This window comes from Rhamphochromis sp. 'chilingali', assembly GCF_963969265.1.
Source record: "Rhamphochromis sp. 'chilingali' genome assembly, chromosome: 14".
NCBI lineage: Eukaryota > Metazoa > Chordata > Actinopteri > Cichliformes > Cichlidae > Rhamphochromis > Rhamphochromis sp. 'chilingali'.
In genome coordinates, this window is record NC_137941.1 from 32,366,757 (window position 1) to 32,383,852 (window position 17,096).

Sequence of the window (17,096 nt, forward strand, 5' to 3'; positions counted from 1 at the left end):
AAGATCCGCCCCTGGCCGTAAATTACTGTTCAGACTCTCTTGCAAGTCCAAAATCTATGCCCTCCTTCACATTATTTCAAAGCTGTTCAGTGGGCCGGATTTGAATCTTTGCTGACCGATCCTGGTCCCTAGGCCTTATGTTTCACACCACTGCTCTACAGATTTAATTTCACTCTGATTTCTCAGATTGGTCCATACTTTGATGCCAGGTTCTTTATCAACTTTTCAGAAGCTTGCGTTTTACAAATGGTCATTTTTGTGATCTATCTGACCCACAGACAAGCAACAAAATGAAGGTGGCTGCAGTAAAGTACTGATAGAGCACCCTCATAAGGTATATAAAACCACAGTAACCTCCATAAAGATCGACCACGGTCCTACTTATTATTTATTCTTATTTACCGTTTATTATGGCACACTGCTAGAATGACTCAGTCATGAATATTCAAGTGTGTTTTCTCCAAATGTTTTCATGAGAAGTGGTAACTGTAAACAGGTAAAATTATATGCTAAACTAAAATATTCCAATAAACACATTTGCAGCCCTACGTAATCACTTTCCACCAGTTTCGTGCCGCATTCTTCACTTAAAAACAGGCCAATTTTCAACTCAAAAATATCTCACGAGGACAAACAACAGATGAGGGAATCTTCTCAACCATCCTCAGCAGACCAAGGCACCAGCTGTGCTGTTTTCAGACAATCTCGAAAACATTTATTCACACTCCCACGTATCCTGGAAGAGCAGGCAAGAATCTGACTTTGCAACTGAAGAACAGTTTTACCTGCACTTTGCTACCCATAACCATCTCTAGCATTCACATAACCTCCAGTGTATCCAATAGAAAGAAAAAAAGAAGCTATAAAAAGGCCAAGTGCAATTAATAAATCATGTCTTCTGGGTAGAGCATATTATTGGATTGCACGTGTCATGCAGATGAGGATGTGTGCAGGGAATAGCAGAGGCTAATTACTGTAGGTGGACAGTTTCTATTTTAATCACCCTTCTCTTAATTGTACAAATGTAATTACTTCAACAGCTTCAGAGGAATCGGCGCTAAAAGAACAAAATCAACTTCCACACACGCCGTTTCTCTTATTTCAAAGTATATTTATTGAAGAATATTATACAGTTTGCTCTGTTACAAAAGCAGTTTTAAAATCCTGGATGACACAACGTTTCCTGGGATATTTCAAATATAAACAATTATACACGTCCAGAGGATTCAGAGACAGAAGTCGCTTCCCAACGTTGTGTTTGATTTCTACAGAAGAACAAGGCATTCAGTGGTAAAATAAAATGTTTACAAAGCTAAGGTGCAATGCCAAAGTCACTGACAAATCCAGATATTTTACATCTAATATACACTGCCTTTAACATTAGAGGTGCTTAACAGAAATTGAGTTCTGGCTAAAGTTAGAAGTGTGGAGTTACTGCAGCAGCCCAAAAGACTGTATGAGAGCTCTTAATTTAAGTGGAGGGAAAAACATCTATTTCTTCAGTTTGACTAAAGATTTTTTTGTGTATTTAAAAAAAAAATGTTGTCGTTTACATTTTGCCAAGAAAATAAAAGTAAAAGCAGAAGCCCAGTAAAAATAATTACCCACTTTTTTCATGTCTCCACACACACACACATATATATATATATATATCAAAGTACAGGCAATGCTGATGACAATTATGACGTTTTAGTACATACACATTAAAGAATGTGCTGTGGATTTGCATAAAACATAGAAGAGACAGAATGATGTTAGAACCATGAAGAGATGCAGCATTTTACCAGACTACCAAACCCATTCAGACGTTTATCTATTATCCATTCACTCAAACCTTTGAAAATCAGTGTCGCTTTACATTGACAACGAACCTCTTCTTGGGAAAGTATTCAAACACACACAAACATGGAGAAAAAAAACAAATGTGCACACACACATACACATAATTAAATATGTCAAATGTAATCATAGAATGCACAAGGCAAAGAGTCTATGGGAACGTCATTTCTGAATTATTTACAATGTTAACATATCTGACAATTGAGAAATAGAGTTTGCACTTCTAAATTCTGTTAGAGACACTGATCAGCTACAGCGTTGGTGGCTGGTGATGAGAACAGTGAAATGGGAGATCTGGCCTTTTAAGTACCTGCACATGTTTGTGCTGAAGAGAGCACCTGAGCTGGAACTCACGAATTCAGTCTTTGCAGATGAATAAACTACATCAGCTGAGTGTTGCAATCAAGATGATGATCAGGATAAACGGCTCATACCTTCATATGAATCCACTTGCAGACTTAAACAAGAAAAACAAACAAACCAGTAACTGTTCCATTTTCCTTGCCTACATTACAACATATGATTGTGTTTTTATTCACATTTACTCTACATGCTTGCAGGCTGTTTAATTTTTTTGCTGGCTTTCTCAGCGATCCCTCTCAGGAAAGAGATTTTGATAGCCACACTTGTGCACAAGACTTGGACGCTGCTTGCATTTCACTCTCAGAGCTATAAGGAATACTTTACTCGATTTTATTCCAACTTGAGCACGTTATCGCACCGTCGATGTATTAGGCTTTAAGGGCTGCCAAAATGCTGCGTCTGCAGACAAGGTTGTGTGAACAGATCATAAACAAAGAAGAAAATAACATTTTATCTCATCTAGGCTAGTGTGGACTAATCCTCTTTAACCAATAAGAAGACTCGCAGTTCAATTCCGAAACAGCATGGTGTTGATGTATTATTTGTAATATGCTAATTTCCTAAACAAATTAGACAATGACGGCTTGTTGCATGGTCCTGTACAGCAAAACCAACTCTTCTTCGTGCCGACTGATGATGTTTGAGAAAACCAGCATTGCTTTGAGTCACCCATGATAAACGAGGAGACTAAGAAAACTCTCGGTGCCGTGTTAAGCCTCACATACAGTAGCCGAGTTTTGACTTGGATGCATAGCAGACCTGCGTTACATACACGCATCAGTTATTTCAGCTTTCCAGGGGGTGTCCTGTTCGGCTTGACAGGCACAAAAAAACTAAACAAAACAAAAAACAAAAAGCCAAAGGAATTTTCCTAAAGCAATAACCTGACACACACATGCGTGCTAGGTAAACCAAATGAACACACAACTAGCAACTGAAATATCTGAAGGGTGCATCTTCTCAGGTCTGCCCTGTGTTAGTTTTACAGAAGAGGCTGCTGATAATATGCTGCCTGCTGCTGCTGCTGCTGAGGAGCCTGGTGAGGGGGAGCTGCTACAGGATAGGACACAGGAGGCATGCTGGAGTTGTGGTAGGCTGACATATCCATGGTCATGCCTGCCTGAGGTGGGTAAGGAGCTCCTGTGGCTTGGCTCATGTACGGAGCGTTCAAACCACTGCTGTGAAATAAATCCACAAGTGACATTTAGGTCAACAAATTCATGAATCTATCATTTCAATACATCCTCTAGAGAAATATGATTGGTAGGTAATATGATTTTGTTAGTAGTGATCAAATTTGGTTTTCTAAAAGAGTGTTTCCATAGTAACACATTGGTGTGAAAAAGTGTTTTTCCTCTTCCTGATTTCCTGTTTTTTTTTTTGTGTGTATTTGTCACACTTAAATGTTTCAGATCATCAAACAAATTTAAATATTAGATAAAGATAACACAAGTAAACACAAAATGCAGTTTCTAAATTAAAGTGTTTATGAACACCCAGGCCTGATTGCTGCTACACCTTTCCTCAATGAAGAAATCACTTAAATAGGACCTGCCCGATCAAAGTGGAGTAGACCAAAAGATCCTCAAAAGCTAGACATCATGCCACGATCCAATAAGAACAACATAATCTCAGTCTACAAAAGGTTACAGAGACATTTCTAAAGCTGTGGGACTCCAGAAAACCACAGTGAGAGTCATTATCCACAAATTGCGAAAACATGGAACAGCGGTGAAACTTCCCAGGAGGTACCGGCTGACCAAAATTACCCCAAGAGCGCAGTGACGACTCAGCCAAGAGATCACAGCAGACCCCTGAACAACATCCAAAGAACTGCATGCCTGCAAGTTCATGACTCCACCATAATAAAGAGACTGGGCAAAAATGGCCTGCAAACCACTGCTGAGCCAAAGGAACCTAAAGGCTCGTCTCAGGTTTGACAGAAAAGATAAAGACTTGGGGATTTTGATGATCCCCAAAGACTTCTAATAAAATACTCCGTTGACTGGCGAGACAAAAGATGAACTTTTTGGAAGGTGTGTGTCCCATTACATCTGGCGTGAAAGTAATACAGCATTTCAGAAAAGGAACATCATACAGTAAAATATGGAGGTGGTAGTGTCATGGTCTGGGGCTGTTTAGTGCCTCAGGACCTGGAAGACTAGAAAACACCCTGAAGAGAATGTTCAGCCATCTGTTTGTGATCTCAGGCTGAAGCTCACTTGGGTTCTGCAGCAGGACAATGACCCAAAACAAACCAGCAAGCCCACCTCTGCATGGATTACGAAAACAAAATGAAGACTTGGATTTAGGTCAGGATTTAAGTCCTCACCTGAATCTGATTGAGATGCTGTGGCATGACCTCAAAAACGTGGTTCATGCTGAATTACAACAATTCCGCAAAGATGAATGGGCTAAAATTTCTCCATGGGGCTGTAAAACCGCTGATGGTGGCCCAACCCGTTATTAGGATTAGGGGGCAATCACTTTTTCACACAGGGTCATCATAACTTTGTTTTTTTCCCCCTTAATAATAAACACCATCATTTAGAAACTCCATTGTGTTTACTTATGTTATCTTTGTTTAAATGTAAATTTGTTTGATGATCTGAAACATTTAAGTGTGACAAACATACAAGAGAAAGGAAATCAGGAAGAGGGCAAACGCTTCTTCACACCACTGTATATTTATGAGAGAAGAAAAGCGTATCACAAGTTTTTGTTATTTTCCCTTGTGATGTGACGGCTATGTCAGTGACAATTACACTGTTCATTATGATGTACAAATTAAAATGTTTTTGGTGATTTGGAGACACATCAAGTGATTAAAAATCTGACTTTCAACGTCCTCGTTAAAAGGGTGGAGGTGTTATTCTTACCTCATGTAGGGCGGCTGAGCAGTTTGGCTGTTGGGTAAGGTGTTGGGTGGAGCTGAGACATTTGGCGGTAGTGAGTGTAGAGGTCCAGGCTGGTCGCTGGGCAGATTGTAGGGCTGTGCAGAGGGGATCTGAGGCATGGATGGGGGAAGATAAGGGGGTGCCGCTGGTCCAAGGTAGCCCTGAGAAGAGCAGGAGAGGAGCGTGCTGATAAGTGAATGCACTGAAAGGATGTAACAGAGTTTGGCAGTGAACTTATTTCCCAGTAAATATAGAACAGAGCCAGAAAAACTGGTTGACCACTCCCAGCAGGTGCTGCTTGGTTTGTTTTGGCGTTTATACTGACCTGTTACTACACCTATGCTGCAGCTGCCGGCACGCTACGATACTGCGGTTTGTAGTATTTATTAGTGAATATTTAACAGTTTATAAATTGTAACATCCAAATCTAAGCCACCAGACATGAGGAAGGTAAATTAGGAGAAGGGTTGCTCACAATGCATTCATATCTACATGTAAATTAGATTTTCCAGTTTTATCTTGTGTTGGTAACTCATTTGAACTGGCCACCTCCTGACTGTCACAGTGCTAACAGTTCTCCCTTTGCCTATTTAGTATAACACGTGGTTAATATGGGTAGCTTATTTTTTTAAATAAACAGCTAGTTCTCGCAATATGCTTACTGTAGAGTTAGTAGTGTTAGTGTGATGGGTATAAAGCAGTCTTGTAACACATTCCTATTGCTCTGGTTGCATTTTGTTTAAACAGACAGCTGAAAAATTGGCATGAGTTAGTCCTCGACTAGCCCTGTTTAAGTCAACTTGTAGTCATTTAGATCTTTCAGACCACTAACCACCCCCCCAAAAGAAAAAGAAAATCCTTCATGTTATATAAACTGATGCTGTGTTGTTTTTGCTCCAACCAAAACCTATAGCAGTGTGATTATGGGACATCTGTACCTAGAAATCTGTATAAGCTACTTGAAATTAATGCAAACAAATTACAAATGAAGAGAACTGCGCAAGAATTGTATAATCCAAATCTCTATGATGACAATTTCCTTATCTTTTGAATTTATTCAAGACATATAATGAAGCTATTTTTAGTTTCACCACCCTTTAAGCTCTAGTTGGAGACTGCTACATCCAGAAACTACAACCTTCATTGTCTGAGATGCTACAAACATCCTCAGTCAGTAGCAGGTCACCAGCAGCTGCCCCAAATAATGAGATTTGGTGAGCTATGTTACACAAATAGCCAGCCTCTAGAGAAACGTGCACCAACAGAGATATTCAAAGAACAAATACCAATAATATAAAAAACAGTTATACAATTACAAATTAAATAATATTGGAAAACAGAGTTGAGTTTACATAATCTTCAGACAGAAGACCTGCTGTGTTCAGTCTTTATTCAGCATACAGAAATGATGCTGATAAAACACTCGTTTTAAATTATTAACAGTTTCAGAATTTTTTGTCATTTTAAATTTTTGTTTTTAACCAAGTCCCCGTTACTGCAGGTGCAATAAAATCCTGACAGTTGGAAAAAGGAAAATAATAAGTTGCAAGGAGCTCTGGTGTTTGCCTGCTATGCGAAGTGGACAGTTTTCTAAATCTCCAGGGAAAGACTGTGACATTAATCACCACCAAGAAAACAGCATCTGCTGAGAAAGCTCCGGCGGCCTGTGACGCTCTCCAGGGAAGAAAAAAAAAAAAAATGCTGACTGAATATCAAGCCATCAGGACTAGTCTAAGATTAGTAACTAGTTTAGAGGCAAAACATGTGTGAATGAGACATGTTAGAGACATCCTTAAAACATGTATGATTGAGCTCTGCGTCCTGCTGATTCTCCATATGTTTACATACACAAACAATATTTTGCCAACAGCCATTGTTTATTTTTTCTATTCGGCTTGCTATCTAAACATCACGGATGTATACAAGGTTTCAGCTTCGACGTCATTTACGACTGAGAGTCACTCTTAGCAATCAGAGCCACGTAAGACTATTCTGACCTGCATGCCCACAGCAGAGCTGGCTGGAGGATACTGTGACTGCATCTTGGAGTAGGCCGAGTAGTATGGAGCCTCATTCATGAGCTTGTTGTAAAGCTCCAGTGCCTCCAAAACCTTCACATTCAACTCTGATAACTCTGAGTGATTCCTGCAACACACACAAACAAACATTAGTCCCAAGTACTGGATGAAGAACCTTTTGCATTTGCTATGCATATCGTGATTATGATCAATCTGATTAATAATAGAGAAATGTTATATAATTAACACATTACCTGTCAATCTCCTGCAGCTTCTCATCAATCAGTGGGTTCATCTGTGCACATGCACCTGTTTACATCCACGGAGAGAAAAGGAGAAATGAGGTTAGAAAGCAAAAGCACGGCTCACACTGACTGCAGCTGACAGCGACAGTTTGACTAGATTTAGAGTGGCATTAAAGTTTTTACCCTCCAGCTGGATCAGCTCTAGGGAGTCAGGAGTGGAATCTGCAGGATCTGTATTCTGCAGCAGTGCCAGCGTTCGGTCCATCTTTGTCTGCAGAAAGACGTGAGCGGATACGTGTTGGTAAAATAACTGAGAGATGGATTTGCAAATGAAGAATCGCTGAGGAAATGTGCTACCTCGTCAATGAAGACGGGCTCAGGCTCTATTTTGGTTTCCAGGCTTGTCTCTTCTGGAGTCGCCGGGTTATCAACATAAGTAACTATGAAAGAAAAAGTTCAATTACATTAGCAGCTCTAGAAATAATTTGATTAGAAATAAAATCAATATGCTCAACAGGAGGTACAAACAAGAGTCTGTCCTTAAGGAGCTACCAACCTGGCTCTGGCTCTGCATTCAGATTGGTTGTGACAAAGTTGGAGGGGAAAAGCCCAACTCCTCTGTGGTTCTCTCCTTTCCACCAGTTTGGATCACTGTAAACGGAAACATAAAACCAAAGTCAAAGAGCAGCTGAGAGAAAGCCATACTTAGCGTCTGGCTAAGCTTCATACCAGTCAGAACCATTACAACAAGAAGTCTAAAAATTCTCGCCCTGATGTGGTCTTTGGCAGCTCCAGAAAAGGCGGTTATGGTGAGTTTTCAGAGCTCTTGGTATGAAAAAGTATTTTGACGTTTGCCTAGTTTTACTTGCAGAACAGAATTTACAGATCATTTAAGTCCTAAAAATAATATCTCATATTAAAAATATTCACACTTCTGGATGAATCTCCAACAGGCAAACAAACCTTGTAACATTATTATCACTGACAGATGTTACTATTGCACTGCATGTACTTTGAACCACACTGATTAAATTTCTGTTTCAAAACAGAGAATAAAGCAGGATTTTGGGTTTGTCTGCATCTGTTGAGGTGTCGTGCTCATTCCAGAGTGGGATGGGTTGTTCTCCTCCTGACACTTTCTGAATGACCTCGTATTTTATTTAGACATTACATCAATTTTTGGGTTATTACTGAAATTACAAGGCAGGGATGGTATTTATATTCAACATCCATGAAGATATAGCAACATGACTGTCTGATCTTAAAGGTCGTGCATACTCTGGGACTTTCAGTGGTAAAGTATAGATCAAAGCTAATGGCTGAATGCGCCCTCTAACCTGACAGACCTGTCCCCTTCTCTGGATAATGAACATTTTCAGTTTTAGCTACGTAAACAACTCATCTGCAGTAAACTCATTTTTGCACATCTAGATCTTCATTCAATGTCGGTAAAACGGTGCTATCTATTGGTTGGGAGGATATAGCAGAGCTGATTCATGACAGGAAGTGTTATAAAATATTACCTGTCATCCAACACTAGGATAAGTTCTCCAGCTTTGAAGGTCAGCTCGTTGTCTTCAGCTGCTTCAAAGTCGTACAGCGCACGCACCTTCCGAGCCTCCTGCCCCCCACCGCCATTAGTATAGTTTGGAGGGTCAGAGGTCATGGTCATGGGGCGTGTCTCTGCCTGCTGCTTCTGCTCCTGTAAGGACAGCTCGATAGCTGAAGAAAATAAACAAGAGAAGTGGAAATGAAGAAAGGGTATTTAGCACAGACAGACTTGGCACACATTCCAGATTCATTTAATTTTCAAAATGCAAATGGCTCTAAGGCAGGTGCTCCAATCACATTTTCAGCCACGGAGAATCAATTTAAAGGTTTTCACATGTATTTTTATCAGATTACTTTCTATGAAATCTGTGTAGAGCTTTTGGATTTAAAAAAATGAATGGAATACACTAACTTTACCTTTGGCAAGATCGTCATCATCCACTGGTTTGCTTGCAGTTGATGGGTTGGCCTTTGTGCTGGAACCCTGTGGTCAGTATAGAAAGACAAGGTCAGATCAGAGTGCAGAATAAGTGCACCTGAGGGAGAATGAAGCACAAAGACTTTAAATGAAAAACCAAAATGTTTTTAAAAACACGGTGCCACCTGGAGTTCATGCTGGGTATCACATATTGTTCAGAAATGTGTCTCTAGCCTTTAGACACAAATACTCCCAGGAGCAGTCTCGTTAATTATTTTATGTCCAGAAGCTAAACAATAGAAACGGGAAAAATGAAAACCGGTTCATTACAGCTTGAGTTTGTGCGGCCAAATCCAAACTGACAATAAGTAAATAAATAAACAGGTAAACGCTGCCACAGCTTGAGTCACGCTGCCTGCTGCTTTTTTCCCCTTAGCTGACAGAGATTAAATGTCATACCTGCTGCCGCATGAGCCACCTGCTCTCCACTGAGGCACATTTGCCAGCCTATCCCGAAAAAGGAAATGCAGCGCACCATCATCAGAGCCAAATGGAGCACAGCCAGTGATAACAAAGCCAGGATGAGAAAGCAAATAAAATCGAAGGGATTTTAGACTACTGATATTAGGGCTGCAGCTATCAACTACTTCAGTATGTTTCATCCATGATGAACAACAAAAAACAAACAAACAAACCCTTTGTATTTACGTGTCATACTCAATTTTATTTTTTAAAGAAAACATTTTCCTAAATGCAAAGATATCTCTAAATCTCAAGTAGAGTCAAAGCCATAACATTTACCTTTACTCTGTCTTCCTCAAAGGCTTTATGAGTTTGTGTACATGTGTTTCTGCTTGTTTACGTTTGCAGTGAATGAGAGTTTGTGTCTTTACAGACACAAACTCTCATTCACTGCAAACTTTAGAGGAGAATGTGGTGGCTTCTATGAAGAGAAGTGAGCATATCAGCATTCTGATGTTTGCCCTCTGCTTTGTTGCACAGTTTTTGAGCTCCTGAAAACAAGACGTTATGATGGTGTAGACGTTAATTAATATTAACAATAATTCACTGTCCAACCTAACAACCCTCAGATCAGTGGCTCAGAGTTTTACTGGGCCATGTATATTTTTATAGGCTTGGAAAAAAAGATGTAATTTTTTTTTTTTTTTTTTTAAATATTAACGCAACCCCCCCCCCCCAAAAAAACAGTATTTTACATCATTTCAATTTCAAATCTCAAAAATTGTATGAAAATCTTAATAAATAATAAACATGGTCTAGTACACCTCATGTCCCCCTTTAGACTCACCCCTGTAAAATGGGACGGCTGCTCAGCAAGCTGTATAATTTAAACATGTTTCAGACTAAGTTAACAGTTCAACTGCATGTGCTCGTCGCAGTGTGTAAACAGACTCTGGCTCCACATTAAACTGCACCAGCTTCATCATCACTGCTGCTGTTGTGTTATCAGTGTGCGTGCGCTTAATATCAAACTTTTTATTCACACGCTGCTCCTTAAAAAAGTTTGTATTGCAGGTCTGCTTGTAGTCTTATGGCGTTTCCATTGTAACAATGGTGCGCCACAGAGCCGTGCCTTAAACCAACCATCGAAGCAAAGAATGTGTGTCGAGAATTTTTTTTCATCAAATTATTCGAAATACTTAAATCAGCGCAGCCCTAACTCACATCACTGCCATTCGTTGTTTATTATTTAATGCTCTGAGTTGTCTATTGTGCGGAAAAGGATGTGTTGCACATTTACATTTCTACTGAAGGCTACAATAGTTATCCCCTCAGTGGCAGCTTTATTAGCGTTAAAGTCTTCAAGTATGTCAGATGCTTTATGAGAAACTGATGTCAAAGTCCAGTTTTATCTGTGGCACATACAGATTTGTTGCGTAACAAAAAACACACACACATTAAGCAGCAGAACAGAAACTAGAAAGCAGCTCTTACCATTACCAAGTCAGACTCTATGACATAAACCTCCAAAGAATTATGTGAAATATGTGAAGAGGAAATTCCACTCTAAGCTCCTCTCATATATACACTCTCCAAAACAGACAAACTCCACCCAGCCTGAACCTTCACAATCACTACACTAGCCTGAGGTCAAATCATGGCTACAATTCCAGCCTCAGCACGCTAGTGAACCCTACTGGATGTGGGATGTATATTACTAGCTTAAAAGAAGAAACTATTTCCAAGTAGAAAAAAGAAGGTAGATTGTGTGGTCACTATAAAACACAATGTAAAATGTTTATATTGTGATGTGAAATATTGTTTAACAGAACATCAGCTTATGTAAAATCTGATACTTTACAAAAAGAGGCCTTTATTTATGCTGCAAATACAGTATACTTACACTTTGTTTATCTGTTATACTGGCATCAAGTATGACAAAGAATTATAAAATAAAAACTCAGTTGCAGCTGCTGCAAAGTAAAGACTGTATAAGACTTCTAAATGACTTTGTTACATTTCTCAGAATCATCATGTCAATATACCTGTGAGGATGGGGATGGGAAGCTGACACCCTCCTCTTTCAGAGACTTGATGGTGGCCCCAATCAGGCTCAACTGTGGATCTTTCTGAAAGTCCTCTGCCCACTCAACCATCAGAGCCTTTAGCTTTTCACATACCTTAGGGTGTGCCTAAAGAAGACATGAAAACAAACAGCTATGGAGTCTGGCATTGGTTAAGATTTTAACTGTAACATTAAACTTAAAGTTCCTCTGAGTTTGAAGGACTACATGGACAAGAAATTCTCTGGATAAGATTCCACCCCAAAAAAGGAAGAAAAAAAAAAGAAAAAAGAAACGCAAACCAGGTAAGTTTTCATACCTTGTTAAGAATGCTCTTCACTTCACTGGAAAACTCCCTTGAGCAGATTTCCAGGTGGAATATTTTGCCACAGTTTGATACACAAGCACCCAGCAACTGCAAGCCAAGACAGTGAAATAAGTATCGCAGTAAAAAGACAGCCACTCATTATTTACAGTACATTTTAACAGCAGGTGAGTTTAGAGGTGGGATTTGATGACAACAGTCTGAAATTATCTCAGTAATTTAAAGACAGAAATCTAAGAATAGAGCAGGTCATGTGACAGTATTAGCTCACAATGACTCAGACAAACAGGTCTCACAGTCCTCATTTCATTTAAATAATACTGGCGTGGAAAGGGTCTACTTTCCTGTATCCTTTTAAAGGAAATGGGTTTGCAGCCCAAATGCCAGTAAACTGTACTTCTAACCCCAAAACTAGAGAGGTGTTTGACCCAATCTATTGATTTATTAAACATTTGCAGTTATTTGTAATGGCATTTTTATACAATAAATTAAATAGTAAAGCAACAAACTTACATTAAGAGCCTGCATCGCCACATGAGGCACTTTGTGGTTGACTCTCTTCATAATGGATCTTAAGCTGTCCTTTGGTCTGCAACAGAAGGGAACACAGCCTGTGGATTGGGGGTACTGCTGATGTCGTCAAGTATGAAACACTTTCAAATTAAGTGTCCGGGGCCACTGGGCTGCTCAAATCAAAATGTGCCATTAATATTCAACGGAAGATGGCTCTTTCAAGCTTACCCATTGGCTGTTGTTCCAATCTTATCACAGATGTCCATGATAAGTGCCCAGTCATCTGTTGTGTTGTTTTCATTGGTTGCCTTCTCTGGAAATATGTAAAATGCGGATTTAGTGCATATGCTCCAGTGAGAAAATAACTCCAATGGCATTGTGGCTGCTTATCTCCAAAGAAAATGTGGGAAGACATGCCAAATGCATGGTGTAATATAAAAATGAGCCGCAAGCCCTTAACTGGCACATTGTACATCTAATTTATGTTATACTGTCACCTATCGAACTCAAAATGAGAGTGGAAGAGTTCTATAAGCCAACTACATGTTGCTGTTTTTATTGTGCAACCTGTTCCTAACGGCCTATTGTGACAAGACACTTAGAAATCCCATGTAAATATTTAAGTACTTTAAACTGTGACCCGTTCAGCAGCTGACAAGCTAAAAGAAAAGCCTCATTAACAACTGAACTGCATTATCTTCTGAGTTAAAAGAAAAATCACAACATAAACTATATTGATGTTAAGTGGTGTTCTGACATGCAAAGTGACCTGCCACTGTTTCATAATATGCTGGTAGCAAATTACTTGTATGACGTTTCCGACTCATAGTGTCACTCCCATGACTCTCTAGTGCAATAGTGCTCTATTGTATGGTCATACAAGGACTATAGTGTTGCACAGTCAGATAAAGCTGTTCAGCCAGGAAGTGTCTATGAAAATTTACATAGGATAAGCCTAGGAAAACACATAGGATAGCTGACAAATTAAAGGGAAACACGATATAAAATGTCTTAGAAAGGTGCTGGGTCATTAGAAAGGCTTGGCATGGATTTTCCAAGACTCTAGACCTCAACTACAGGAAAACAACACCCTTTAAAAATAAATAAATAAATAACATACATATCCCCTTATTTTATGTTTAAAAAATGGTGGTAGAAAGTGAGGTTTAACACACTGGTCCAAAATCTTCCATAAATGTTCAACTGGGTTAGGAGCTCACGAGTGTGAAGTCCATATTATTTAACTCATATACCTTATAGATAACCCGTTTGTCATGTGGGAAGAGACTATTCATCAGAACAGGAAGGTCATAGGACATCAGCGATTATTGCGAACAACTTACATTTGTTTTCACTGACAGTTCTCGCTAAAGGGACATGCTGACCCAAACAATGCCAGCAGAAGACTGCCACAATATGTTAAATCAGCAGGATTATCGCCATGCTGGGGTGAAACATTCAGAGTTTTCCTTTAATTTTACACCCATCTGAATACAGACAGATAACAACCAAACCCGAAAGGCCAGAGAGTGATTGATTAATTAGTCTTGACCAAGCTTTTCTAATTAATCATCAGCCGGAGAGAAAAAAGGTTTCAACAACTGTAATCATTAATGACTCATTACTATATTATTTTCACATTTAACTATCCAATGACGTATCAACTCCAAATACTGAAAACAGGCATCACTAACAATTGCAGCCCACGGACACATCTTCAATCCACTTCTTTTTTTGTCTAACCAATACACCAAAATGTAAACCTCATTTAGTTTCTACATAAAACAAAGGAAAACACCAAATCCTCCCAAGTGAGACGTCAAGTGAACCGCAATGGGGATTTCACTGTTTTCGAGCATCAACAAAGTATACGCTTCAACGAAAACAGAAAAAAGATAAAGGAGATTTAAACGAATGGTATTTGTGTGATAAAGTAGATAAAAATAGAACCATAAACGTATTTTGAGTTGATTTGGGATCAGCTGATCTTGTAATGGCGGTTATCCTGTGAGTTTATATGAATCACCAAGTTTTTTTTCTTACAAAGCAATCGCTGATACTAACAAATGAACTGGAAACTTAATAAAAGAGGTCGACAACACATCGATATGTCAGGTACAAACTAGCAAAGGCTAGCAGGACTGGTATATGGTGTTGTAACAAAAATTGGCAGCCCTAAAGTAACTTATCACGTAGCGCTAGCGAATAAACAACTCGAGCTAAGCTAGCATTAGCCTCTAGTGTGACTGGCCCTATCGTTAGCTTCTGGCTGTGACACACTCAAAGGGCCAAAGAGACAACAATTCACTTACCAACATCTTGGTCAAATGGATTTTGGGAAAATAAAGGCATGTTAACTATTTATAAAGAGGCAGACTTTGTGATGAAAAAAAGTACGTGCGTTCTTCAAGCTAAACCTAAACAAATATCGCTTCCTCGTCCATCTAACTCTCACCAGTTGCTCTTCCGGAAATTTGGCTGTCTCCAATAATGCCTGTTTACAAAAAATAAAAATAAGAAATAAAAATACTAAGCAACTGAGTCTGTAGCACCTTTTCCTTTAATTGTGTTTTTTTTTTTTTTTTTTTTTTTTTTACATTTTTACTTAGTGGAAATATAGCGCTGTGGCATTACATATACTTAAGCAATTAAGGGTGACACCTTTTTTATGGTTAAAGAGAAACACTGGCATCTAGTGGGGTAATAATGGATGTGGGCTCAGCATTGTTGCCCCAATGATACATCCACAAAGTATTAGCTTTTAGGTAAATAAATTATTATATATCACCACAATTTTTCTACACGGGTCCTCATATTTATTTAAAAATTCAACAGTGCAGTGGTCCTTAGCAAAAAGGGGAAACTGGTATTTTTAAGAGTCACTATGGTGAAACGTTATTAACTGGGCATTACCTTCAGGCATTTCTTTTTAATGCAGATTTCACTAGCATCAAAAACCAAAATCATCTTCTTGTACAGTCAATTGTGACTCTTCAGTTTCAATGACAGTGACATAGAATTCTTTAAAAGTGCAGAAGCCATCATAAGAGCCGTTTTATTGTAGAGTATAGTTCCCTAAAGCATAAGCACAGGTGTCTATCTAGATGTAGTTCAGGTCAGTTTAACCTCTTAAGAATGGAATAGAACACAATATAAAAGAATGTAGTAAAAAAATAGTTTATTGTTACTGAAAACGGTAAAATGCATTAAGTGGTTGGTGGAGTATTTTTTTACACAACTAATTAAAAAAAATAGCTAAATATTACAAAGAGTAAATATATGTAAAAAGCATAGGTGTATATACAAAGCTGGTATATACAAAGTTAAAATTAAATAAAAACTTGGTATTGTAGTAGTGTAATGAAAAATGTATTTCAAAATGACAAATTTGACAAGAACGATTTTGAAAGTTACACAAGAGCTATGTTGATTTTGTATGTTGATTTAGAGTCCAAATGACCTTGGGGAAGAATCTGCTCATGAGTCTGGTGATCTGTGTTTTGAATGACCTATTATTAGTGGGGGCAACAGGTCAAACAGGAGGAATAGAGAATTGAGGAACTAACTTGAATTTGATGATATATTTTGGCTGTGGATCTGTTAGTGTGTATTTGTGGTGTTTGCCAAGCGCAATAAGCAAAAATCATTGTTGGGCTTGTTTGTAGATTTGTCCACTATCAGTTTCACAATCAATTGCTTGGTTGTTTGTGAGAAAATTACTTGCCATTTTTAAAGCAAATTAGTTTCCCCGGTTCTTAAAAGCTGGCCCAACTCTATTATTAGGTTTCTGACTGCTGGTGAAATGTTCAGTATTCCTGAAAATATGTAATAGAATAGAATAGGCCTTTACTGTCCTTGTACATATACAAAGAAGCTGTGGTAATTATGTTCAAAGAAATAAATGCCTAAAACAATAAATAAATAAATGTATGTAAGAATAAGTACGCAAGTAAATAAAAATAAATATAAAGTAAATAAAAATAAAGTAAATAAGATTAAATCAAATCAGAAGGAGAACAATAAACTGGGGGTTTATTAAAGGTTGAATACACTCAGAAGCAATACATAAATAAATAAATATTTTAAACATTGGGTCCTCCATAACGATACTTTCATTGCTGATTAGAAATTCCAAGTCAGAACAATCAAATATTCTGTGCCACTTATTTGCCGCAGAAAATTATTCATTATTTAGAAAACGAATAAGGCAATGTGAAGAAACACAAACCGGGCCCCTGAAACAGGGTGGCACAAACCGCCACCTGCAGTCACAGGACCTGACGATGATAACTCAGTGATCCTGCACACTTTGCGGGCAGTAATTTAGTTAAATAAGGCAAATAAAAATATTTTAAAATAATAAACTTAAATAAGAGAATAAATACATATATTTTTGATGTTT

The 17,096-nt window shown here is 38.4% G+C and overlaps 1 protein-coding gene across 3 annotated transcripts; it reads right to left on the reverse strand.

The window, feature by feature from the left end:
• Nucleotides 1-1,090: 1,090 nt before the first annotated feature.
• On the reverse strand, nucleotides 1,091-15,165 carry stam2 (signal transducing adaptor molecule (SH3 domain and ITAM motif) 2). 3 transcript variants are annotated; one of them, XM_080903980.1, is made up of 15 exons: nucleotides 15,007-15,165; nucleotides 12,923-13,007; nucleotides 12,695-12,770; nucleotides 12,176-12,271; nucleotides 11,839-11,985; nucleotides 9,791-9,838; nucleotides 9,331-9,397; nucleotides 8,886-9,084; nucleotides 7,919-8,013; nucleotides 7,720-7,802; nucleotides 7,546-7,633; nucleotides 7,372-7,426; nucleotides 7,097-7,244; nucleotides 5,082-5,260; nucleotides 1,091-3,377 (listed from the first exon to the last, which is right to left on the reverse strand). In XM_080903980.1, exons 1-15 carry the CDS (start codon nucleotides 15,044-15,046, stop codon nucleotides 3,185-3,187), a joined length of 1,599 nt encoding a protein of 532 aa, XP_080760106.1. In that variant the 5' UTR covers nucleotides 15,047-15,165; the 3' UTR covers nucleotides 1,091-3,184. The 3 variants fall into 3 exon arrangements, with proteins under 3 accessions (XP_080760106.1, XP_080760105.1, XP_080760107.1); XM_080903979.1 differs by having other exon boundaries at nucleotides 1,091-3,380; XM_080903981.1 differs by lacking the exon at nucleotides 9,791-9,838 and having other exon boundaries at nucleotides 1,091-3,380.
• Between the last annotated feature and the right edge of the window lie 1,931 nt (nucleotides 15,166-17,096).

What these genes read in the sequence shown, in the direction of transcription:
- stam2 (XM_080903979.1), bottom strand. Translation starts at nt 15,046, where the DNA reads ATGCCTTTATTTTCCCAAAATCCATTTGACCAAGATGTTG. An exon ending in TGGCGATGCAGGCTCTTAAT is followed by an intron (nt 12,272 to 12,694) that starts GTAAGTTTGTTG and finishes CTTGGCTTGCAG; the next exon opens with TTGCTGGGTGCTTGTGTATC. An exon ending in GCTCTGCTGTGGGCATGCAG is followed by an intron (nt 5,261 to 7,096) that starts GTCAGAATAGTC and finishes TGCTCTTCTCAG; the next exon opens with GGCTACCTTGGACCAGCGGC.